At 42.5% G+C, this 25,145-nt stretch overlaps 1 protein-coding gene across 1 annotated transcript in view; it reads left to right on the plus strand.

Moving 5' to 3' along the window:
- RPGR (retinitis pigmentosa GTPase regulator) overlaps positions 1-25,145 on the plus strand; it is a 204,894-nt gene that overhangs the window by 157,378 nt on the left and 22,371 nt on the right. Inside the window, exons 22-24 of the mRNA XM_044235957.1 lie at positions 737-858; positions 1,550-1,729; positions 3,490-3,623. Of these exons, the coding sequence (XP_044091892.1) occupies positions 737-858; positions 1,550-1,729; positions 3,490-3,623 (436 nt within the window). The remainder of the gene's footprint in view (positions 1-736; positions 859-1,549; positions 1,730-3,489; positions 3,624-25,145) is intronic.

The following is a 25,145-nucleotide window of genomic DNA, read 5'->3' on the forward strand; positions in this document are numbered from 1 at the left end:
CACCCTAGCCGTGTGATCTTGGGCAAGTTTCCTAAGCTTTTGGTGCCTCAGTTTCTCTGTGAAATGGAAATAATAATTCCTATCTCATGGGATTGTGTGGAGGATTAAAGAAACCAGTATGTGTAAAATACCTAGAACCATGCCTAAAATGTGTATATAGTGTTTATGTACGTGCAAAGAACTATTACTAGTACTACTACTACTACATTAGGATAATCGAGGAATCACAATAAACTTGCCTTTTGCTCAGGAAAGATCTCCACACTGGGCCAGAGAGAAAAAACTAGAGCTAATTCTAGCACCCCCCTGTAAACCCAAATTGCCAATGACTGCTTGGACTATACCCTCATATGGTTTTCCTCACAGAAAATTTGTTCATCCTTCCCAAAGCGAGGCAGTTTACGGTTCTCCTTGGAACAAAGTTGGGATGGGAAGAAGACTTGGGGCCCTGGCTTCTCAGCCTCTGCCATCTTCTCTTCTATCCTCCTGTGAGAAAAATGGATCCATACTTTCCAGGAATTGGGGACTTCCATGTTCTGGTGTCAGACTGCTCTTCCAAAGCAGAATAAAGCTCGGGAAAAGCTGTGTTCTTCAAGAAATCTTTGTTCTAGTCAAATCTGACCTAAAGGCTGCCCCTCAGGATCTCCACATCCAGTTAGTGCCTGTGATGACCTAATTGTTGTTAGGCCTTTAATGACCATCTTTGGTGTTCCTGTTTTTTTCTCCCCCTTTTAAGTGTTATTCTAAAAGGCCTCCCCCCAGGCTCGAATTTTCCAGAAGGAGACCACAAGATCCAGTACACAGTCTATGACAGAGCTGAGAACAAGGGCACTTGCAAATTTCGAGTTAAAGTACGAGGTAAGATTACTGCTTCTTGGCTTTTTCCTCTCTTTACAAGAGCAAAACGAAATCGGCCCTCCAGCAGGAACCCTTTGTGAGTGCCCACTGCCACGGGGATACTTGCCAACTTCGGATTAGCCTCTGATGATGAGGCGAGGAGAAGGGTGCCATCTTAAAGCCGGAATTTCACAATACAAATCCGGATGAGGTTCAGTGCTGGCAGATTATTTGAGGCCCGAGAGAGCAGTAAGCTAGTCTCGCATGAGCCCACAGCTGGCTATCCCAGAAGAATATTACTTGGATAACATTTTCCTCCCTGGGCTTGGGTGACCAGCTAAAGTCTGAAAGTCCTTCTGTAAAGGAGGTTGAGAGCCCCCTAATTTGGGCCACCAGGAGCCCATGTTCTTGGTGTTCCAGAACATTTATTCTCCCTGAAAAAAATACTTTCAAGATTTATTTTATGCCTCATGGTTTGGGCAGCTAATGACGAACCCTCTTTACTCTTCTGGGCTCAGCCTCCTCCTCTGTAACACAGGAGGCTAGAGCGCTTGATTTCAGTGGTCTCGTTGCCATGAACAGTGACCATTCCAAGGTCCACCCACTGGCCAGAGAGTCCTATGCCCCCTCACTCATTCACAGGCTGGTATGGGCTGGGCCTCTGTGGAGGGGAGCTCGGCACTGAGCCCCCCCTGGCCTTGTGTCCCTACAGTCCGACGCTGTGGCAAACTCAACGCCCCGGAGAATGGTTACATGAAGTGCTCCAGTGACGGCGACAATTACGGGGCGACCTGTGAGTTCTCCTGCATCGGTGGCTATGAGCTGCAGGGCAGCCCTGCCCGAGTCTGTCAGTCCAACCTGGCCTGGTCTGGCACAGAGCCCACGTGTGCAGGTACGCGTGCAGCCCTCTCTCCCGCCAGCAGCTGAACCTAAAGACCGTTGGGTTCTGGATTCCAGTAGAGGGAGGGAGGATTTCGCTCCATACACTTCGAGAGGTTCAGTGTCACCCCTCTTCATCGGATGGGTGAACACAGTCCTCAGATTTCAAGGGCAGCTGTCTCACCCACCCTCCTCCTTGGCTTCTGTCCATCTTTGAGTTTCTCTTTCACATCCTCTAAGGAAGAAGCTGGAGGCGGGAGCCCAGGGCCCGCTGTTCCCGACTGTGTGAATCAGGAGAGTCTGCTTTAGGTACCTGTGTTCTTCCCTTCTACAAATGGAACGGTCTTTTTTTATTATTATTTTATGCAAAGCCAGGACACTACTACGTATGGACAATATAATTCCCACTTTGCAGCACTGGTTTGAAAGTCACGCAGACCTTGGGCATTCGGGACTTTTCCTCCTAATGCCAAATGAGCAAGATAATACCTACTACTTGAGTTGTTGTAAGGGTTAAATGAGGTTATATCCACTGAACAGTGGGATAGAGCAGTGCCTGGCCTGGGGCAGGCACTCAGTGCACATCCACTCTTATTATCAAGGAAACATAAATTGGGCTGCGTAGTGATCATGGTGTGAAATTTGGACTAGTCAGAAAATTGTGGACATATCTTTTATTTATACTCTACTTTCCTCCTTATTTCGGGGTACTTTCTCATGTTTATGCTTTCCTTTAATCCCAGCCATGCAGGGTTGAGCAAGAGAGAGAGACACACACACGTGTAGACCATCAGCTAAATGCCCAAGGTTCTTCAGTTTCATACCTTAAAGTAGAAAGAACATACCTCTTTCTTTCCCTTTTCTCACTTCCTGAGGCAGGGAAAGTAATGCCTATCCCTGCACCACCTCACCCCCCCAGCCAAGATGTATACATCCTAATCCCTGGAACCCATGAATATTTTACCTGACATGGCAAAAGGGACTTTGCAGAGGAAATTAAGTAAGAATCTTGAGATGCGGAGGCCATCTTGGATTCTCCAGGTGGTCCCAGTGTACGCACAAGTGTCCTTATAAAAGGGAGGCAGAGGGAGAGAGAGAGAGAGAGGGGCAAAGACGCCAGACTACTGACTTCGAAGATGCCAAGAAAGGCCTCACCCCAGGAGACGGAGGTGACCTGTGAATGTTGCAAAAGGCAAGGAAATAGATTCTCCCCTAGAGCCTCGGGGTGGGGGGAGCAACATTTTGACTTCGGCCCAGTGAAACCCATTTGAAACTTCTGACTGCCGGGGCTGTAGGAGAATTTGTGCCTGTTAAGCCCCTAAATTTATTGTGATCTGTGAGAGCAGCAAGAGGAAACCAGTATAGCTCCCCATCCCCAACCTAGTGCTACTTGGGACCATCTCCCAAATAAACCACTTACAACTGGGGTGCCTGGGTGGCTCGTCGGTTCCATGGCCTGCTCTTGATTTCACCACCGGTCATTATCTCATGGTTGTGGGATCGAGCCCCGCCTCGGGCTCTGTGCTCAGTGAGAAGTCCTCCTGAGAGTCTGTCTGTCACTGCCCCCCACCTCTCCTTTTGCCTCTTCGCCCCACTGGCACGAGCACACGCTCTCTCTCAAATTCTTTAAAAAAAAAAAAAAAAAAAAAACCAACTGGAACTTTGTCTTGGGGTTTACTTGCGCGTTTGTGTATGGTCTGGGTGTCATCCCAGGCCATGCTGAGCCAGAATAAGTAGGGGGTTTCTCATCCATCTGGCCCTTTCTGATCCCAGCCATGAATGTCAACGTGGGTGTGAGAACAGCAGCGGCACTTCTGGATCAGTTTTATGAGAAAAGGAGACTCCTCATTGTGTCCGCTCCCACAGCCCGGAACCTTCTCTACAGGCTGCAGTTGGGAATGCTGCAGGTGAGTCCTTACGGCCAGCCGGGCCCAGGTGCGGAAGGGTGGGGGATAGAGCTCTCCCAGGAAGGGCCCGGTGATTTCATTCAAGGCCAAGATCAGATTCAGGGCCTTGGCTATTTTCCAGGACCTCCGGGAACTGGCGCTTTATGGTCTAGCCAGACCTGCCGCCATTCATTTCTGGCTCTGGGGCATAACCTGATGAACATTGAGTCCCCAGAGCTAACGCAGTTGTTGTGCAACTAATAGGGTTTCTTTGTCTTGACCGGTAAGCCCAATCGACCTGCTGCCCAGGGCCAGCCAAAGAGTCTGTCCTGGACCTGTCCGGGAAATGCCTGTGCTGGAGGCCGTCATTCTGTTGTTTGCCCAAGAGGCTGGCTCAAGGGATGAGGGGAGTCCAGGGGCCTTCAGGCCCCAGATCCTGCCCCAGGGAGCTTCCCTCACCACAACCCCCCCCTCCGCCCCGCCAGGTCCTCTCAGAGTGACAGCTGTCTGTAAGAACAGTGGTTCTCAGAGTGTGGTCATCATCATCACCTGGGAGCTCGTTAGAAACGCAAAGTCTCCCCCATCTCAGACCAATGGGGTCTAATTTACTTTTTAACAAGACCTCTGGGTGATTCCTGAGCAACTGAACGTTTGAAGCACACTTTTCTAGGAAATGGGCCCTTCTGGGCTGTGTACATTTTATAACTACAAAACGAGGCAACCAGAATCTTTTGGGGGAAAAATTAGAAGCAGAAAGGATCAAACTAGAGCTTGCTATATTTTGTCCAGAAGCTGGTTTGGGATAACAGCAGCTGACCATGACTGAGTGCGGAAGAGTCAGGATGTTCTGCCGGGTCGTGGGCACTGTGATGCACCTTTTTTTTTTTTTTTTTTTGCTATTTTTCTCCCGTTATTAATCTTTTTGTTTCTTTTCAGCATGACAGTATTCATTGTTTTTGCACCACACCCAGTGCTCCATGCAATCCGTGCCCTCTCTAATTCCCACCACCTGGTACCCCTCAGATTGTTTTTCAGAGTCCATAGTCTCTCGTGGTTCACCTCCCCTTCCAATTTCCCTCAACTCCCTTCTCTCCTTACTGCAGTGAACAAAAATAAGACTAAGTGTTCAAACAGTCTTGGTTGATGGGCACCTGGGTGGCTCAGTCAGTTGAGTGATGCTTTCAGCTCAGGTCATGATCTCAGGGCCGTGAGATCCAGCCCCACTTTGAACCCTGAGTCGGGCTCCATGCAGGGTCTGCTGGGGATTCTCCTCCTCGTCCCCTTCCCCTGTTCATGTGCTCTCGCTAGCTCGCTCGCTTGCTCTCAATAAAATCTAAAAAAACCCAAACAAACCCAATTTTGGTTTAATAGTTTACAGTTTTACTTCTCATCTCAGCATTTATACAATGAATAAGGATTAGTCTTTCTTCCTTCTTCCCCCCATGTACCCGAAAGGTGCCCATAAACTCAAGAACCATGTAAAGTTTTTTTTTTTTTTCCCTTCGACAGAAACTCAGTTCATTACATTTTTACTCCCAATCCCTGCCACCTTCCCTGCCTCCCTCCATCTCTGTATCACCCTGTCCCAGCTGGGACTTCTCTTCGGGTGTCACAAGGCTGTACGACTCCACTGTGGGGGAGATTGGCCTCGAAGGCTACACAAGCATATGTTTCCTCATTTCTTCTTCATTTTGTAGAAAAATGAATAAGCCAGGCAACTTGCTTTTCCTCTGTTGGCAAGCTTTTCCTCTGTGTTGCTTTTCCTCTGTGCTTTTGGAAGTGAAATTTGATGGGAACACGGCCCTACTCGTTCATTTGCGTGTGGTCTGTGGCTGACTAGACAGCTGACTAGTTAGGAAGGAGACTATCCAACCCTGGGAAGCCTAAAATAGTCACTCCCTGGCCCCTTACCAAAAAATGTGTGCTGTCCCCTGCCCTAGTCTATCCCATCTTTTCGGGTACTTGCTAAATTACAAATTAAATCATGCTGATGTCGGTAGGCAGAGTCCAAAGGCTCAGAATGGGGTCCCTGAGGACCAGCCACGAGGGTCCCTGTGTGCATCAGGATAGAAATCCGATGCAAGCTAGCAGTGAAATTGGAGTTGATGGAAGGTACGGAGAGAATGCAGGTAGAGAGCGTCTGGGGAAACTCCGAAAGGGAAGGAGAGAGTGCCTTTGTTCAGGGTCTGGGATGTTACTGAGGATCGTGGTCTGGGGTACATGTCCTCTCAGGCATCCGGGAACCAGTTAGAATGAAGACGAGGACCCGCATGTCAGTCCTTAGAGCTGGCGGGGGTGGAGGGGGGTGTTTGGTTTTGAAGAGGCCTAGTGTCGTTGGTCTGGAATGTGCATCTGATGACTTCCTCTGGTCATTCTCACCTGGTCCTTCCTTAGATGTCATCTGTTTGAAAGAAGTCATTAACACCTTGTCCTTTACAAGGAGGACCTATGCTGCTTGCATTATAAGGCATGTGTAAAGCAGGGATGCAAGAGCAGGAGTAGGAAAAGGAGCAAAAAGCAGATTTTTCTGCAAAAAGCAGAGTCCTTCAGTTTGCCTAGCTCCGTCGGAGAAGCTACCTGCTATCCAGGTGTTTATATGTGACCCGCTGCCCACCCAGCATATTTACACTGGCGTTTTAACCAGAGCCTTCAAGGGACAGTTTGATTGGCATAGGACATTCAGTTAGAATAATAAAAATACGTATTTCTATCCTTACCAATTCCATCACCTTCTGGAGGGCTGTTTCAGTGGAACTGTAGTAAAATACTTGGTGTTACAGTAACTCAGGAGTTTAAATTTTCTTTCCTCATTAGGCCAGATTCATCTTATATTACTTTGCTGTTACCAACTGCCATTGCTCTTCCCGATGTGACCTCCTAGTGTGTGGCTGAGGAGACCACATTCCCAAGCCTCTTGCCAAGGGCTGACTCACAGGGCTGGAACTTTCTTTTTTCTCTTTTTAAATTGAGGTATCACCGGGGCGCCTGGGTGGCCGAGTCCGTTAGGCGTCTGACTCTTGATTTCAGCTCAGGTCATGATCTCAGGGTTCTGAGATCGAGCCCTGCACTGAGCTCCACAAGTCAGCACAGGATCTGAGATTCTCTCCTTCTCTGCTTCCACTCACTGACTCATGCTCTCTCTCTCTCTCTCTAAGATAAAATCTTTAAAATAAAAAAATAAGGGGCACCTGGGTGGCTCAGAGGGTTAAGCCTCTGCCTTGTGCTCAGGTCATGATCTCAGGGTCTTGGGATCCAGCCCCGCATCAGGCTCTCTGCTCAGCAGGGAACCTGCTTCCTCCTCTCTCTCTTCCTGCCTCTCTGCCTATTTGTGATCTCTGTCTGTCAAATAAATAAATAAATAAAATCTTAAAATAAAAAAAATAAATTGAAGTATCATTGACCTGTAACTAGTTATATGGCACCACGAGTCAATATTGATAGAGATTACAAATTGATCATCACAATATCCCAGTTAACATCTGACACCAAACCTAGATATAAATTTTTTTATGAGAGCTTTCAAGATCTACTTTCCTACTTTCTAGTAGACAATCAAGTATCATTAACGACAGTCACACTGCTGTACATTATGTGCTTGGGACTTTTTATTTTATAATTTGAAGCTTGTACCTTTCGGCCCTCTTTACCCACTTCACCCATCTTCCCACCCCTGCCTCATGAAAACACCAGTCTGTTTGCTATATACAGGAGATTGCTTTTTATTTTTTTTGTTGTCTTTTTCAGTTCTTGGAGATTCCACATATAAGTAAGATCATACGGTATTTATGTTTTTCTGTCTGATTTATTTCACTAAATGTAATGACCTCAATGACTATCCATGCCGTTGGAAATGGGAAGATATCATTCTTTTCTATGACTCCACAATATTCCATTGTGTGCCTATACCACATTTTCTTTATCCACTCATCCATTGATAGAAAATTAAGTTGTTTCCAGGTCTTGGAAATTGTAAATAATGCTACGGTGAACATGGAGGTGCAGATATCTTTTGATAGGGTTTCGTTTTCTTCAGACAAATATCCAGAATTGGAACTGATAGATCAGATGGCAATTCTATTTTTAGCTTTTTGAGGAACCTCCTTACTGTTTTTCCACAGTACCTGCACCACATTCCCACCAACAGTGCACAAGGGTTCCCTTTCCTCCACATCCTTGCCAACACTTGTTTCTTGCATTTTTGATTTTGGCCATTCTGACAGGTGTGAGGTGATATCTCATTGTGGTTTTGATTTGCATTTCCCTGATGATCAGTGATGTTGAGCATCTCTTCATGTACCTGTTGGCCATCCAGATGACTTCCTTAGGAAAACATCTGTTCATGTCTTCTGCCCATTTTTCAGTTGGATTTTTGTTGTTTTATTATTGCGTTGTATGAGCTCTTTATATATTTTGGATATTAACCCCAATCAGATAAATGATTTGTAAGTATTTTCTCTCATTCAGTAAGTTCCATGTTCATTTTGTGGATGGATTCCTTTGCTGTGCAGAGCTTTTTGGTTTGACATATTCTTACTAGTTTTTGTTTTTGTTTCCTTTTTAAAATGTTTAATTATAGTATAATTAGCATATGGTGTTATGTTTTAGGTGCACAATATAGTGATTTAACAATTATATACATTACTCAATGCTCATCTAGATAAGTGTCTCCGTTAATCCCCATCAACTATTTTACCTGTCCCCCTACTCACCTACCTCCCCCGATCCCCCACCAAGCCCTATAACCATCACTTCTCTGTAGCATCTGTTTCTTGGTTTGTCTCTTTTTTCTTTGTTTTGGTTCTTAAATTCACATATAAGTGAAATCACATGGTATTTGTCACTCTCTGACTTATTTCACCTCAAGGATTATACCCTTTAGGTTCATCCATGTTGTCACAAATGGTAAGATTTCATTCTTTTTTTTATGGCTGAGTAATATCCCATTGTGTGTGTGTGTGTGCGTGTGTGTGTGTACCACATCTTTAGTTTCCATTCATGTATTGATGGACACTTGGTGTGCTTCCAGAGTTTGGCCATTGTATATAATGCTACAGTAGACTTGGGGGTGCATATATCCTTTTGAATTAGCATTTTCATATTCCTTAAGTAAATATCTGGTAGTGGAATTACTGGATTGTATGGTAGTTCTGTTTTTAAGTTTTGGAGAAAATACTGTTTTCCACAGTGGCTGTACCAGTGTGCATCACTACCAACAGTGCACAAGGGTTCCTTCTTCTCTACATCCTCACCAATACTTTTTCTTTTTTGTGTTTTTGATTTTAGCCGTTCTGACAAGTAGAAAGTGGTATCGCATTGTGGTTTTAATTTGTATTTCCCAGATGAGTGATGTTGAGCATCTTTTCATGTGTCTCTTGGCCATCTGTATTTCTTCTTTGGAAGAATTTCTGTTCATCCCTTCTGCCCATTTTAATTGGACTATTTGGTTTTTTGGGAGTTGAGTTCTTTACATATTTTGACTACTGAGCCTGTATTGGCTATGTCATTTGCCAATGACGTTCTGTAGGTTGCCTTTTAGTTTTGTTGATGGTTTCCTTTGCTGTCCAGAAGAAGCTTTTTATTTTGGTGTAGTCCCAATAGTTTATTTTTGCTTTTGTTTCCCTTGCCTTGGGAGACCTATCTAAAAATATGGTGTTATGGCCAGTGTTAGAGAAATTACTGCCTGTGTTCTCTTCCAGGATTTTTATGGTTTCAGGTCTCCCTTTTAGGTCTTTCATCCATTTTGAATGTATTTTCCTATATGGTTTAAGAAAGAGGTCCAATTTCATTCTTTTGCATGTGGCTGTCCAGTTTTCCCAACACCACTTGTTGAAGAGACTATTTTCCCATTGCATAGTCTTGCCTCCTTTGTCAAGGATTAATTGACCATATAATTGTGGGTTTATTTCTGGGCTCTCTATTCTGTTCCATTGATTTATGTGTCTGTTTTTGTGCCTGTACCATACTGTTTAGATTACTACAGCTTTTTTTTTAAGATTTTATTTATTTGACAGAGAGAGAGCACAAGCAGGGGGAGAAGCAGAGGGAGAGGGAGAAGGAGACTGCCCTCTGAGCAGAAAGCCTGATGCGGGGCTTGATCTCAGGACCCAGAGATCATGACCTGAGCCAAAGACGAGACACGTAGCCAACTGAGCCGCCCAGGTGCCCATCTACAGCTTTTTAGTTTATCTTGAAATCTGGAATTGTGATACCACTAATTTTGTACTTTTTCAAGTTTCCTTTGGCTATTTGCATTCTTTTGTGGTTCCTTATAAATTTTAGGATTGTCTGTTTTAGTTTTTTGAAAAATGGCGTTGGTGTTTTGGTAGAAATTGCACTAAATCTGTAGATTGCTTTGGGTAGTGTAGACAAATTAATAATAATTGTTCTCCCAATCCATAAGCATGGAATATTTTTGCATTTCTTTGTGTCGTCTTTAATTTCTTTCATCAGTGTTCTATAATTTTCGGAATACACATCTTTGACCTCCTTGGTTGAGTTGATTCCTAGGTATTTTACTGTTTTGATTAAATTTATAAATGGGACTGTTTTCTTAAGTTCCCTTTCTGCCACTTGATTATTAGTGTACAGAAATACAATGGGTTTCTGTACTGATTTTGTATCTTCTGCTCTTACTGACTTCATTTATTAGTCCTACTAGGCCTTTGTTGGGGTCCTTATGGTTTTCTATATGTAATGTCATGTCATCTGTAAATAGTGAAAATTTTAGCTTTTCCATACCAATTTGGATGACTTTTGTTGTTGTTGTCTGATTGCTGTGGCTAGGACTTCTAATACTATGTCTCATAAAAGTGGTGATTATTAGACCTACTTCTTTTGTTCCTGAGCTTAGGGGAAATGCTCTATTTTTCACCATTGAGTATGATGTTAGCTATGGGGTGTTCATATATGGCCCTTATTATGTTGAGGTGGGTTCCCACTAAACTCACTTTGCTGAGAGGTTTTTTTTTTTTTTATCATGAGTGGCTGTTGTACTTTGTCAAATGTTTTTTCTCCATCTGTGGAGATAATCATATGGCTTTAGTCCTTTCTCTTGTTGACGTAATGGATAACATTGACTTGTGAGTACTGAACCATCCTTGCATCCCAGGAATAAATCTCACTTGCTCATGGTGAATGATTTTTTTTAATGTATCCTTGGATTTGATTTGCTAATATTTTGTTGAGAATTTTTACATCCATGTTCATCAGAAATACTGATGCCCCATCCCCAACCCCAGTTTTAGGTATGGGGTGTCAAACTTTACATTCTTTTATTTTGTGAGTCCCTTGACTGATTTTTATAGATATATTTACTACTTTTGTGCTTCCTACCTTTCTTTTTTTTTTCAATTTATTTATTTTCAGAAAAACATTATTCATTATTTTTTCACCACACCCAGTGCTCCATGCAAGCCGTGCCCTCTATAATACCCACCACCTGGTACCCCAACCTCCCACACCCCTGCCACTTCAAACCCCTCAGATTGTTTTTCAGAGTCCATAGTCTCTCGTGGTTCACCTCCCCTTCCAATTTACCCAAATTCCCTTCTCCTCTCTAACACCCCTTGTCCTCCATGCTATTGGTTATGTTCCACAAATAAGTGAAACCATATATTTGACTCTCTCTGCTTGACTGATTTCACTCAGCATAATCTCTTCCAGTCCCGTCCATGTTGCTACAAAAGTTGGGTATTCATCCTTTCTGATGGAGGCATAATACTCCATAGTGTATATGGACCACATCTTCCTTATCCATTCATCCGTTGAAGGGCATCTTGGTTCTTTCCATAGTTTGGCGACTGTGGCCATTGCTGCTATAAACATTGGGGTACAGATGGCCCTTCTTTTCACAACATCTGTGTCTTTGGGGTAAATACCCAGGAGTGCAATTGCAGGGTCATAGGGAAGCTCTATTTTTAATTTCTTGAGGAATCTCCACACTGTTCTCCAAAGAGGCTGCACCAACCTGCATTCCCACCAACAGTGGAAGAGGGTTCCCCTTTCTCCACATCCTCTCCAACACATGTTGTTTCCTGTTTTGTTAATTTTGGCCATTCTAACTGGTGTAAGGTGATATCTCAATGTGGTTTTAATTTGAATCTCCCTGAGGGCTAATGATGATGAGCATTTTTTCATGTGTCTGATAGCCATTTGTATGTCTTGATTGGAGAAGTGTCTGTTCATATCTTCTGCCCATTTTTTTATGTGTTTGCCTGTTTCGTGTGGGTTGAGTTTGAGGGGTTCATTATAGATCCTGGATATCAACCTTTTGTCTGTACTGTCATTTGCAAATATCTTCTCCCATTCCGTGGGTTGCCTCTTTGTTTTTTTGACAGTTTCCTTTGCTGTGCAGAAGCTTTTGATTTTGATGAAGTCCCAAAAGTTTATTTTCGCTTTTGTTTCCTTTGCCTTTGGAGACGTATCTTGAAAGAAGTTGCTGTGGCTGATATCAAAGAGATTACTGCCTATATTCTCCTCTAGGAGTCTGATGGATTCCTGTCTCACGTGGAGGTCTTTTATCCATTTTGAGTTGATCTTTGTGTACGGTGTAAGAGAATGGTCGAGTTTCATTCTTCTACATATAGCTGTCCAGTTTTCCCAGCACCATTTATTGAAGAGACTGTCTTTTTTCCACTGTATATTTTTTCGTGTTTTGTCGAAGATTAATTGACCATAGAGTAGAGGGTCCATATCTGGGCTCTCTACTCTGTTCCACTGGTCTATGTGTCTGTTTTTATTCCAGTACCATGCTGTCTTGGTGATCACAGCTTTGTAATAAAGCTTGAAATCAGGTAACGTGATGCCGCCAGCTTTATTTTTGTTTTTCAACATTTCCTTAGCTATTCGGGGTCTCTTCTGATTCCATACAAATTTTAGGATTATTTGCTCCAGCTCTTTGAAGAATGCTGGTGGAATTTTGATCGGAATGGCATTAAAAGTATAGATTGCTCTAGGCAGTATAGACATTTTAACGATGTTTATTCTTCCGATCCAAGAGCATGGAATGGTCTTCCATCTATTTGTGTCTTCTTCAATTTCTTTCATGAGTTTTCTGTAGTTCCTTGAGTACAGATCCTCTCAATTGATGCAGAAAAAGCATTTGACAAAATCCAGCATCCGTTCCTGATTAAAACGCTTCAAAGTACAGGGATAGAGGGAACATTCCTGAACCTCATCAAATCTATCTATGAAAGACCCACAGCAAATATCATCCTCAATGGGAAAAAGCTGGCAGCCTTCCCATTGAGATCAGGAACAAGACAAGGATGCCCACTTCACCACTCTTGTTCAACATAGTATTAGAAGTCCTAGCAACAGCAATCAGACAACAGAGAGAAATAAAAGGTATCCAAATTGGTAATGAAGAAGTTAAACTCTCTCTCTTCACAGATGACATGATTCTTTATATGGAAAACCCAAAAGACTCCACCCCCAAACTACTAGAACTCATCCAGCAATTCAGCAACGTGGCAGGATACAAAGTCAATGTGCAGAAATCAGTGGCTTTCTTATACACTAACAATGAAAATACAGAAAGGGAAATTAGAGAATCGATTCCATTTACTATAGCACCAAGAACCATAAGATACCTGGGAATAAACCTAACCAAAGAAGTAAAGGATCTGTACTCTGTAACATTTCTTATAAAAGACTGGTGTAGGGGTGATGAATTCCTTTAACCTCTGCTTGTCCAGGAACTTCTTTATCTCTCCTTCTATTCTGAATGATAGCCTCGCTAGACAGAGATCCTTGGTTGTAGGTTTTTCTCCTTCAGCTCTTTGAATATGTCCTGCCACTTCCTTCTGGCCTGCAAGGTATCTGCTGAAAAAGCAGTGACAGCCTTGTAGGGTTTCCCTGGTAAGTAATGGTTTTCTTTTCTCTTGCTGCTTTTAAAATTCTCTATCAGTGCTTTTTGCCATTTTAATTCCTGTGTTTCTTGGTGTGGACTTCCTTGGGCTGAATTTGCTGGGGGCTCTCTGTGCCTCCTGGATTTGGATTTCTGTTTCCTTCTGCAGATTCAGGGAGTTTTCAGCTATTATTTCTTCAAATAAATTTTCTGTCCCCTTTTCTTCTTCTGGAATCCCTATAATGCAAATGTTATTATGCTTGATGGTGTCACTGAGTTTCCTTAGTATATTTTCATTTTTTATTCTTTTTACTCTACCATTCAGCTTGATTGCTTTCCATTACCCTGTCCTCCAGGTTGCTGATCTGTTTTTCTGCTTCCTCTAGTCTGTTTATTCCATCGAGCATGTTGTTAATTTCAGTTGAGTTCCTCATCTCTGATTCTTTTTTTTTATGTTTTCCTTCTCTTTGTTGAGAGTCTTACTGAGGTCCTCCACACTTTTCTCAAGTCCAGTTAGTACCTTTATGACCGTTACTTAAAATTCTCTATCAGATATATTACTTATCTCCATTTATTTTAGTGCTCTTGCTGTGATCCCCCCCCACCACCATTCTTTAATTTGGGACATATTCTGTCTCCTCATTTTGCCTAACTTTCTGTGTCTGTTTATGTGTTAAGAATGTCAGATACATCTCCTTCTCTTCCTGTAGTGCCCTGCAGAGCAATGCATCCTGTTCATCAGAACCTGTTTGCCTGTTCTGAGCAGGGTTTGGTCCCTGTGTTGTCGCTGGGCCAGAAGTAGAGTAGCACCAAACTGAAGGGTACTTTCCATGCGTTGGGCCACAGAAGCTTTCATTGGTGGGTGGCTCTTGCACTCAGACCAGGTGTTTGCTCCCGGTCCACTGCTGGGGCCAAAGTCGAATTGATATGTGTGGGGTTTTTCCCCCTTTCCCCAGGGCAGGAGACACTTTGGGGAAGGTGCTAGCCCCTGTTGGGGTTGCTTACACACTGCTGCACTTGGAGCGCAACCTTGGATGGATTCCTGCCAAAGGTGTATTGGAGGAGAATGGAGGGAGGCAGTGTAGAGTGCCAGCAAGGTGCCAGGGCTCACTGCTAGCCAGATAGGTGAAGAGTGCTGGGGCTGCACTGGTCCTGCTGGGGTCTGTGTATCTACATTAGAGGGGTCGAGTAAGAGGCCCTATAGCTCTTCTGTTATTAGAGAAATCTCTCCAAGATCACTGCCTCTCCAGTATACACTCTGAGATGAATAAACAGATCTTTTCTTCATATGCCCCAAACATTTTTCAAACTGCTGCATCTGTGCTGTATCTCAGCAGGGCTTTCTGTTATGCTGCCCCTTTAAGGGCAGGGACTCAGTTTCCTGTAGCCTTCAGGCTCTCCTGCATCTGAGATCACTGATTATTTATTTATTTATTTATGTTTCAGTATTTCAAGATTCGTTGTTTATGTACCATACCCAGTGCTCCATGCAAGACAGGCCCTCCTTAATAACCACCACCAGGCTCACCCATCCCCCCATCCCCCTCCTGTCTAAAACCTTCAGTTTGTTTCTCAAAGTTCACAGTCTCCTATGGTTCATCTCCCCCTCCGATTTCCCCCAATTCACTTTTCCTTCTCCTAATGTCCTCCATGCTATTCCTTATGCCCCACAAGTAAGTGAAACCAGATGATAATTGACTCTCTCTGCTTGACTTATTTCACTCAGCATAATCTCCTCCAGTCCCATCCATGTTGAAAGAAAATTTGGGTATTCACCCTTTCTGATGGAGGCATAAAACTCCATTATATATATATGGACCACATCTTCTTTTTCCATTTGTCTGTTGAAGGGCATCTTGGCTCTTTCCACAGTTTGGCAACTGTGGTCATTGCTATGAACATTGGGGTACAGATGGCCCTTCCTTTCACTATCTCTGTATCTTTGTGGTAAATACCCAGTAGTGCAATTGCAGAGTCATAGGGTAGCTCTATATTTAATTTCTTAAGGAATATCCACACTGTTTTCCAAAGTGGCTTCACCAACTTGCATTCCCACCAACAGTGTAAGAGGGTTCCCCTTTCTCCACATCCTCTCGAACACATGTTGTTTACTGTCTTGTTGATTTGGCCATTCTAACTGGAGTAAGGTGGTATCTCTATGTGGTTTTGATTTGAATCTCCCTAATGGCTAATGGTGATGAACATTTTTTCATGTGTCTGTTAGCCATTTGTATGTCTTCTTTGGAGAAGTCTGTGTTCCTGTCTTCTGCCCATTTTTTGATATGATTATCTGTTTTTTGTGTGTTGAGTTTGAGGAGTTCTTTATAGATCTTGGATATCAGCCCTTTGTCTGTAGTGTCATTTGCGAATATCTTCTCCCATTCCGTGGGTTGCCTCTTTGTTTTATTGACTGTTTCCTTTGCTGTGCAGAAGCTCTTGATCTTGATAAAATCCCAAAAGCTTATTTTCACTTTTTTTTCCTTTGCCTTTGGAGACATGTCTTGAAAGAAATTGCTGTGGCTGGATGTGAGGGCGATCTGGCTGCGACATCTGTCACGCCATTGATCGCCAGGGTTGATTCGGCTGATCTGGCTGGCTAGGCGGGTGTCCCCTTCCTCCCTCGCCACTCCATGTGTGTCCCTCCCGAAGCTGCGCACTCGGTCAAAGAGGACAACCTTCCCCGATAGAGGAGAGGACCGTTCTTCGGTCAAGGGTATACGAGTAGCTGCGCTCCCCTGCTAGAACCTCCAAACAAGCTCTCAAGAAATTGCTGTGGCTGATGTCGAAGAGGTTACTGCCTATGTTCTCCTCTAGGACTTTGATAGATTCTGGCCTCACATTGAGGTCTTTTATTCATTTTGAGTGTATCTTTGTGCATGATGTAAGAGAATGGTCAAGTTTCATTCTTCTATACATAGCTGTCCAATTTTCCTGGCACCATTTATTGAAGAAACTGTCTTTTTCCCACTGGATATTTTTTCCTGCTTGGTTGAAGATTAGTTGACCATAGAATTGTGGGTCCATATCCGGGCTCTCTACTCTGTTCCACTGGTCTGTGTGTCTTTGGGCCAGTACCATGCTGTCTTGGTGATCACAGCTTTGTAGTAAAGCTTGAAACCAGGCAATGTGATGCCCCAGTTTTGTTTTTCTTTTTCAACATTCCCTTAGAAATTCAGGGTCTCCTGGTTCCATACAAAGTTTAGCATTGTTTGTTCCAGCACTTTGAAAAATGCTTGTGGAATTTTGATTGGGATGGCATTGAAAGCATAGACTGCTGTAGGCAGTGTAGACATTTTAGCAGTGTTTTTTCTTCCAATCCATAAGCATGGAATGCTTTTCCATCTTTTTGTGTCTTCAATTTCTTTCATGAGTGTTCTGTAGTTCCTCAAATAGATATCCTTTACCTTTTTGGTTAGGTTTATTCCCAGGAATCTTATGGGTTTTGGTGCTATATAATAAATGGAATTGATTTCTCTAATTTCTTTATTTTGTTAGTGTATAAGAAATCAACTGATTTCTCTACATTGATTCTGTATCCTGCCACATTACTGAATTGCTGTATGAGTTCTAGTAGTTTGGGGGTGAAGGCTTTGGGTTTTCCATATAAAGTATCATGTCATCTGCGAAGAGAGAGTTTGACTTCTTCTTTGCCAAATTAAATACCTTATATTTTGTTTTGTTGTCTGATTGCTGTTGCTAGGACTTCTAGTACTTTGTTGAACAATGGTGGTGAGAGAGACTATCCTTGTGTTCCTGATCTCAAAGCGAAGACTGTCAGCTTTTCAGGATGATATTTGCTGTGGGTTTTTCATAGATAGATTTTATGAAGCTGAGGAATGTTCTCTCTATCTCTATACTTTGAAGCATTTTAATCAGGAACAGATGCTGTATCTTGTCAAATGCTTTTTCTGCATCAATTGTGAGGACCATGTGGTTCTTCTCTCATCTCTTATAGATTTCTTCTATCACATTGATTGATTTGCGAATGTTGAACCACCTTGCATCCCAGGGATAAATCCCCTTGGTCCTGGTGGATAATCTTTTTAATGTACTGTGGGATAATATTTTTAATGTAATGTTGGATCCTATTAGCTAGGGTCATGTTGAGAATCTTAGCATCCATATTTATCAGGGATATTGGTCTGAAATTTTCCTTTTTGTTGGGGTCTTTGCCTGGTTTGGGGATCAGGGTAATGCTGGCTTCATAGAAAGAGTCTGGAAGTTTTCCTTCTGCTTCAATTCTTTGAAACAGCTTCAGAAGAATAGATCTTATTTCTTTGAATGTTTGGTAGAATTCCCCAGAGAATCCATCAGGTCCCAGGTTCTTGTTTTTGTTTTTGAGGTTTTTGATCACTGCTTCAATCTCATTACTAGATATTGGTCTATTCAGGTTGTCAATTTCTTCCTAATTCAGTTCATAGGTTTCCAGGAATGCATACCTTTCTTCTAGGTTGTTTAACTTATTGGCATTTAACTGTTGATGATAATTTCTGATGATTTTTTCTATTTCCTTGGTGTTAGTCTTGACCTCTCCCCATTTCATTCATTATTTTATTAATTTGGGTCCTCTCTCTTTTCTTTTGGATTAGTTTGGCGAGTAGTTTATCAATCTTAATGATTCTTTCAAGAACCAGCTTTTCGTTTTGTTGATGTGTTCTACTGTATCTCTAGTTTCTATCTCATTGATCTCTGCTCTAATCTTGATTATTTCCCTTCTTGTGCATGGGGTTGGCTTAATTTGTTGTTGCTTTTCCAGTTCTTTAAGGTGTAAAGAGAGCTGATGTATTCTGGATTTTTCAGTTTTTTTGAGGGAGGCTTGGATGGCTTTGTATTTCTCCCTTAGGTCTGCCTTTGCTGTATCAGTTTTGGACTGATGTGTCTTCATTCTCATTGGTTTCCATGATTGTTTAAGTTCTTCCTTGATTTCCTGGTTAACCAAACATTTTTAAGCAGGGTGGTCTTTAGCTTCCAAGTGTTTGAATTCCTTCTAAACCTTTTCTTGTGGTTGAGTTCCAGTTTCAAAACATTGTGGTCTGAGCATATGCAGGGAATAATCTCAATCTTTTGGTATCGGTTGAACCCTTATTTTTGACCCAGTATGTGGTCTATTCTGGAGAAAGTTCCATGTGCCCTTGAGGAGAATGAGTTTTCTGTTTTAGGGTGTAATGTTCTTTATATATCTGTGAGGTCCATCTGGTCCAACGTGTCATTCAAAGTTCTTGTTTCTTTACTGGTTTTCTGCTTGGATGATTTGTCTCTTACTGAGAGTGGCATGTTAAGTTCCCCTACTATTAATGTATTCATATCAATAGGACTCTGTATTTTTATTAACAGTTGGCTTATGTAGTTGGCTGCTCCCATATTGGGGGCATTTAAAATTATTAGATCTTCTTGGTGGATAGACCCTTTAAGAATGAGGTAGTATCTTTCTTTATCTGACTACAGTCTTTAGTTTAAAATCTAATTTATTTGATATGAGAATCACTACCCCAGCTTTCTTTTGACGCCCATTGGCATAAAAGATGCTTCTCCATCCCTTCACTTTCTGTCTGGATGTATCTTTAGGTCCCAAATGGGTCTCTTGTAGACAGCATATGGATGGGTCCTGTCGTTTTATCCAGTATGTAGCCCTATGCCATTTTATGGAAGCGTTTAGGCCATTCATGTTGAGAATGATTATAGAAAGATATGTTTTTATTGACATCATGTTGCCTGTGAAGTCCTTGTTTCTATAGATTGTCTCTGTCAATTTCTGTTCTATGTCACTCTTGGGTTCTTTGTTCTTTTATAACCCCCCCTTAATATATGTCGTAGTGCCAGCTCGGTGGCCACATACTCTTTTTTTTTTCCCAATTTATTTATTTTCAGAAAAACAGTATTCATTATTTTTTCACCACACCCAGTGCTCCATGCAAGCTGTGCCCTCTATAATACCCACCACCTGGTACCCCAACCTCCCACCCCCCCCGCCACTGCAAACCCCTCAGATTGTTTTTCAGAGTCCATAGTCTCTCATGGTTCATCTCCCCTTCCAATTTACCCAAAAGCACATACCCTCCCCAATGTCCATAACCCTACCCCCCTTCTCCCAACCCCCCTCCCCCCAGCAACCCACAGTTTGTTTCGTGAGATTAAGAGTCACTTATGGTCACATACTCTTAAACCTTGCCGGTCTTAGAAGCTCTTTATCTCTCCATCCATTTTGAATTCAGCCTTGCTGAATAAAGTATTCTTGGATGCATGTTCTTCTCATTTAGTGCCTGAAATATGTCTTGCCAGCCCTTTCTGGCTTGCCAGGTTTCTGTGGACAAGTCTGACATTATTCTAATGGACCTTCTTCTGTACATAAGGACTTTTACCCCTAGCTGCCCTCAGAAGCTCCTGTCTAAAACTATGATTTGTGAGCCTCACAATTAAGTCCCTTGAGGTCTTTCTAGATTTGTGGATTTTGATGGCTGTTCTTTTTGCCCCGAGGACCCAAAGGCTTGTTCCTTTCCCGAGACTGGGAAAATTTTCATCCAGAATTTGTTCAACTATATCTTTTTGTCTTCTCTCTTTCTCCACCCACTCAGGGATCCCAATAATTCTGACATTGGAACGTTTCATAGCATCATTTAATTCCCTAATTCTGTTTTCATGGCTTCTAAGATGTTTGTTCCATGCCTCCTCCTGATCCTTTTTCTCTACCATTTTGTCATGTAGATCACTAGTTCTATCTTCTGTCTCAGTTACCCTAGTTGTTAGAGTATTTATATTAGAATTAATCTCATTGATAACATTTTTAACTTCTGCCAAGTCGGGTCTCCCTTCTGCCCTTAAAGATTCTATGTTGTCACTAATGGTTTTCTCCAACCTAGCCATTGCCTGGATAATTGTTAACCCTGAATTCTCTTTCTGACATACTGTTTATGTCCATATCCTATAGTTCTGATGGAGAGGGCACAGTCTCTGAATTTTTCCTCTGTTGGGTGTCCGTCCTCCTAGTCCTTTCAGTGAGAGGTGGGTGAGGGAATGTATAGTTGAATGTATCAACCACGTTCCTGCAAGGTGCACCCTGGAATGCTTCTAAGCAATCAGAAGTTGCCACCAAAAAGAAAAAAAAAAGGGGAAAAAGAAAACCCAGCCAGAATGAACCCCGAAAGTAAGATTTATAAGGTATATAAACAAAAACAGACAAACAAAAAGACTGACAAAAGTAAATGACAAGAAAAAAAAGAACTCGCCAAAATGAACCCCAAGTATAAGATTTATATAATACCAGAAGAAAAACAAATACACAAAACACTGACAGAAGAAGATGGGAGGGTGGTTATAAATCCTGGATGTGGGCAAGGAAGGTTATTTTGGTTCTTCTTGGGTGTATCTTGATATCTTTGTTAAAGGACTCAACTTTCTAGAGATAAAGGGAAATTAAAACTGGTTTATATATAAGGGTAGTATTGATTAGGGAAAGAGGATTACCTTGAAGCTTATATCTGTATGTATATTTTAAAAAGTAGAAAAGAAAAAGAAAATACAGGTATACATATGAAAAAGTTCATGTTAAAAGGTTATTATGGAATATGTTATATTAAACTTCTAGTTGTAATGGTAGGTAGGTTAAAGAAAGAATAAGAATCGTGAGAATGAATTTTTTAAAAAGCTGTATCTATGAAATAGGGTTTAGGGCAATACTGGGAGCTTAATATATTGTTTTCTTCTGATATTGGGGCTTTACAGTTTTATGGGGACCCTATGGTGGTGTCCTCTCCTTCTATCTGCTGGCTTTCAGGGGGAGGGGCCTGCCACTTTGTTTTTCAGTCATTCTCGCTTGGGTTGAGTCCTCCTGCCCCATATCAGGGGGCTGGGCTCTGTGGAAATCAGTTTTTCAGGCTTTTGTTCTCTGGGGGTTCTTGTTCTTTGGTGGCTTTTTGCAGCTTTTCAGAGATTTAGAGGAAAGCAAACTGCACCCAGACCTCCGTCTCAGAGAAGCCTCAGTCGGCTCCCTTCTGGTTGGTCCAGAACACACAGACTCCCCCTCTGCAATCTCCACTGAACCATGCAACTCCCATAGGCAGTGCACATCACCAGCCACCGTCTCAGAGGTTGCCCAAGTGCCCGCCTGTCCCTGCACCTCTGTACCAAAACCATGAACGATAATGGTCCAGGGATCCCACTTCCGGGGGCTGCCCTTTCTGGGACTGCTGTCTGAGGAGCAGGCCAGGTACGCTTTCACTTGGCTACCCCACATCTGCCTCTGCCTCCGAGGGATCCCTTCCAGAGATTGAGCTGAGTTCCTTCAGGCCTGGGCTGGGAGCATCCTGACCCTTGGCCGGTCCTAGAGACTGCCAGCTAGCACCCGCATGGAGCTCTCTCAGGTGCAGGTGGGAAGTGTGGTTCAGATTCCAGGTGCACAGTGTGCGCAGAGCACAAAAGGCTGTGGTTCTAGAGAGCGTCCACCAGACTGCCTCAAGCTGTGCAACCCTGAGGGCTCCAAGACCAGGAACTGGAGGCTGTGCTGCCACACTCTGTCTGGCATGGGTGGTCACCAGTGGTGGCTGTCCTGGGTCCATGGGCTTAGGCCCAGGCCCGTGACCGCCTGATTCCACCAGTTGCCCCTTAAGATCTTTTGCTCTTTGTGAGTGCTTTTAACCAGACTCCAAGTCAATGCTGGTCTCCAATCACAGGGCACTTTCGTATTGGGGTATTACTTTCCAATGGGCCACTTCTGGTGGCTCCCTCCCCCTTCTGTTTATCCTCTGATATTAGTCTGTGCATCCCCAGTACGCTTAACCTGTCCGCTGTCGTCATCTGCCCCTGTAGAGATCCAGCAGTGTATAATCCTACATCTCAGGCTGATTTCATGGGTTTTCAGAGGGTTCTGGTAGATATTTAGCTCACTTTAGGGGACCAGTTGAAACAGGGTCTCCTACTTCTCCACCATCTTGCCCCTCCTCCCATAGTGGACATCTTTTATCTTGTTTATCCCTTAATGTATTTTTAGTACTCTTGTCTTTAAACCTTCATACTAGCTTTATGTGATCAATCCACCAATTTACCTATATATTTACCTTTACCAGTGAGTCTTTCTGTTATGAATTACTGCCCTTTCATTTCAGCTTAAAGAAGTGTCTTTAACGGTTTTTTGTAAGGTTGGTTTAGTGGTGATGAATTCCTTTAACTTTTATTTGTCTGTAAAAATCTTTATGTCTTTGGGGCGCCTGGGTGGCTCAGTGGGTTAAGCCGCTGCCTTCGGCTCAGGTCATGATCTCAGGGTCCTGGGATCAAGTCCCGCATCAGGCTCTCTGCCCAGCAGGGAGCCTGCTTCCTCCTCTCTCTCTCTGCCTGCCTCTCTGCCTACTTGTGATCTCTCTCTGTCAAATAAATAAATAAAATCTTTAAAAAAATCTTTATGTCTTTGTATTCTGCATGATAACTTTCACTGGTTAGTCTTCTTGGTTGGGAGTTGTTTTTTTTCATTTGTTTGTTTGTTTGTTTTCCCCCCAGCACTTTGAATGTATTGTGCCTCTCCCTCTGGCCTGAAAAGTTCCTGCTGAAAAATCTTAAGAGGGCTCATGGGGGTTCCCTTTGCACTTAAAAAGATAGTTTTCCTTTGCTGCTTTAAGATTCTCTTCTTGACTTTAACCTTTGAAATTTTAATTATGCTGTGTCTTGTTATGTGCCTCTCCTTGGGTTTCTCTTATTTGAACTCTCTGTATTTCCTGGATCTGGATGGATGTCTGTGTCCTTCTTCAGATTAGAGATGGGTTAAGCCATTACTTCATCAAATAAGTTTTCTGCCCCTTTCTCTCTTCTCCTTCTGGGGTCCCTACAAGGTAAATGTTACTCCAGTTAATGTCCCATAAGTCTATTAAGCTATTTTTACTGTTTTCATTTTCTTTTCCTTTTTATTGTTGATTGGGTTCCACTGCCCTGTGTTCAAGTTCATTGATCCTTTCTTCTGCTTCATCTAGTCTGCTCTTTAACCACTCTCATATTTTTTTAATCTATGAGTTGAAGTTCTTACTCTGCTCATTCTTTCTTCTCCCCAAGTTCAGTGAGCATCTTTATGACCATTACTTTGAACTGCTTATCAAGTAATCACATATCTCCATCATTTCATTGGATCTTTTCTATAGAACTGACTTCCCAGTTATTAAGAATCTACTATATGCCATTGCCACATTTGCTTCTCTCTGGGTCTTTTCTCCCCAGGTATTTTCAGATATAATTGACCTCCATCATTGTCTGAGTTTAAGGTGTACAGCATAATGATTTGACCTACTGTGGTGATCGCTTCACAATACATGTAAGTTAGCATCCATCAGCTCATGTATATACAATAAAACTGGAAATCAAAAAGAAAAAATTTTTTCCTTGAGATGTAAACTCTCAGGTCGTTCTCTCCTAACAACTTCCATACATATCCTACAGCAGTGCTAACTGTACTCATCATGGTTCATATTATATCCTTAGGATATATTTATTTTGTAACGAAGTTTCTACCTTTTGACCACCTTTCTCCAATTCCCCCTCCCTTCCAACTCCCACCTCTGGTAACCAAAAATCTAAAGATAGCTTTTTCCAAGAATTTGGTGTTTTGCTGTTGTTGTTGTTGTTGCTGGCATTTCACATATAAGTGAGATCAAACGTTATTTGCCTTTCTCTAACTTATTTCACTTAAGATAGTGTCTTCATGGTCCATTCATGGTGTTGCAAACGACAAAGTTTTATTCTCTTTTGGCTGAGTAATATTTCATTGTGTGTATCTTCTATTTTCCTTTTTTTAAAGTATTCTTTAAAATACTTATTTAGAATACTTATTTATTTGACAGAGAGAGATCGCAAGTAGGCCAAGAGGCAGGCAGGCGGTGGGGAGAACAGGCTCTCCACTGAGCAGAGAACCCAATGTGGGACTGGATCCCAGGACCCTGAGATCATGACCTGAGCCAAAGGTAGAGGCTTAACCCACTGAGCCACCCAGGTGCCCCTCTCCTATTTTCTTAATCCATTCATTCATCAATGGACACTGAGGTTGTTTCTTTGTCTTGGCTCTTGTAGACAATTCTGCACTGAACACTCTTCTAGTGAGTGTTCTTGTTTCCTTTGGATAACTATTCAGAAATGGAATTGCTGTCATATGAAGGTTCTATTTTTAATCTGGGGGGGTAACCGCCATATTATTTTCTATAATGACAGCACCAATTTACGTTCCCACCAGCAGCACACAAGGGTTCCCTTTTCTCCACATCCTTACCAGGACTTGTTATCTTTTGTCTTTTTGCTGATAGCATTCTAACAGGATGAGGCTATCTCATGGTTTTGATTTGCATTTCCCCGATGAGTAGTGACGTTGAGCATCTTTTCATTTGCCTGCTGACTTTTTGTGTATCTTCTTTGGAGAAATTTCTATTCTGATATTTCCCATTTTTAAATTGGATTATTTGTGGGAATTTTTGTGAGTTTTTTTAATTATTTAAATTCAATTAGCCAATATATAGTATATCATAATTTTCAGATGTAGTCTTCAATGTTTTATCAGTTACATATAACACCCAATGCTCATCAATCACATCCCATGCCCCCGTTAATGCCCATCACCCAGATACTCCATCCCCCCACCCACCTCCCCTCTAGCAACACTCAGTTTGTTTCCTAGAGTTAAGAGTCTCTCATGGTTTTTGTCCCTGATGACTTCCCATTCAGTTTTCTTTCCC

This window comes from Neovison vison, chromosome X (genome assembly GCF_020171115.1).
Source record: "Neovison vison isolate M4711 chromosome X, ASM_NN_V1, whole genome shotgun sequence".
Taxonomy (NCBI): domain Eukaryota; kingdom Metazoa; phylum Chordata; class Mammalia; order Carnivora; family Mustelidae; genus Neogale; species Neogale vison.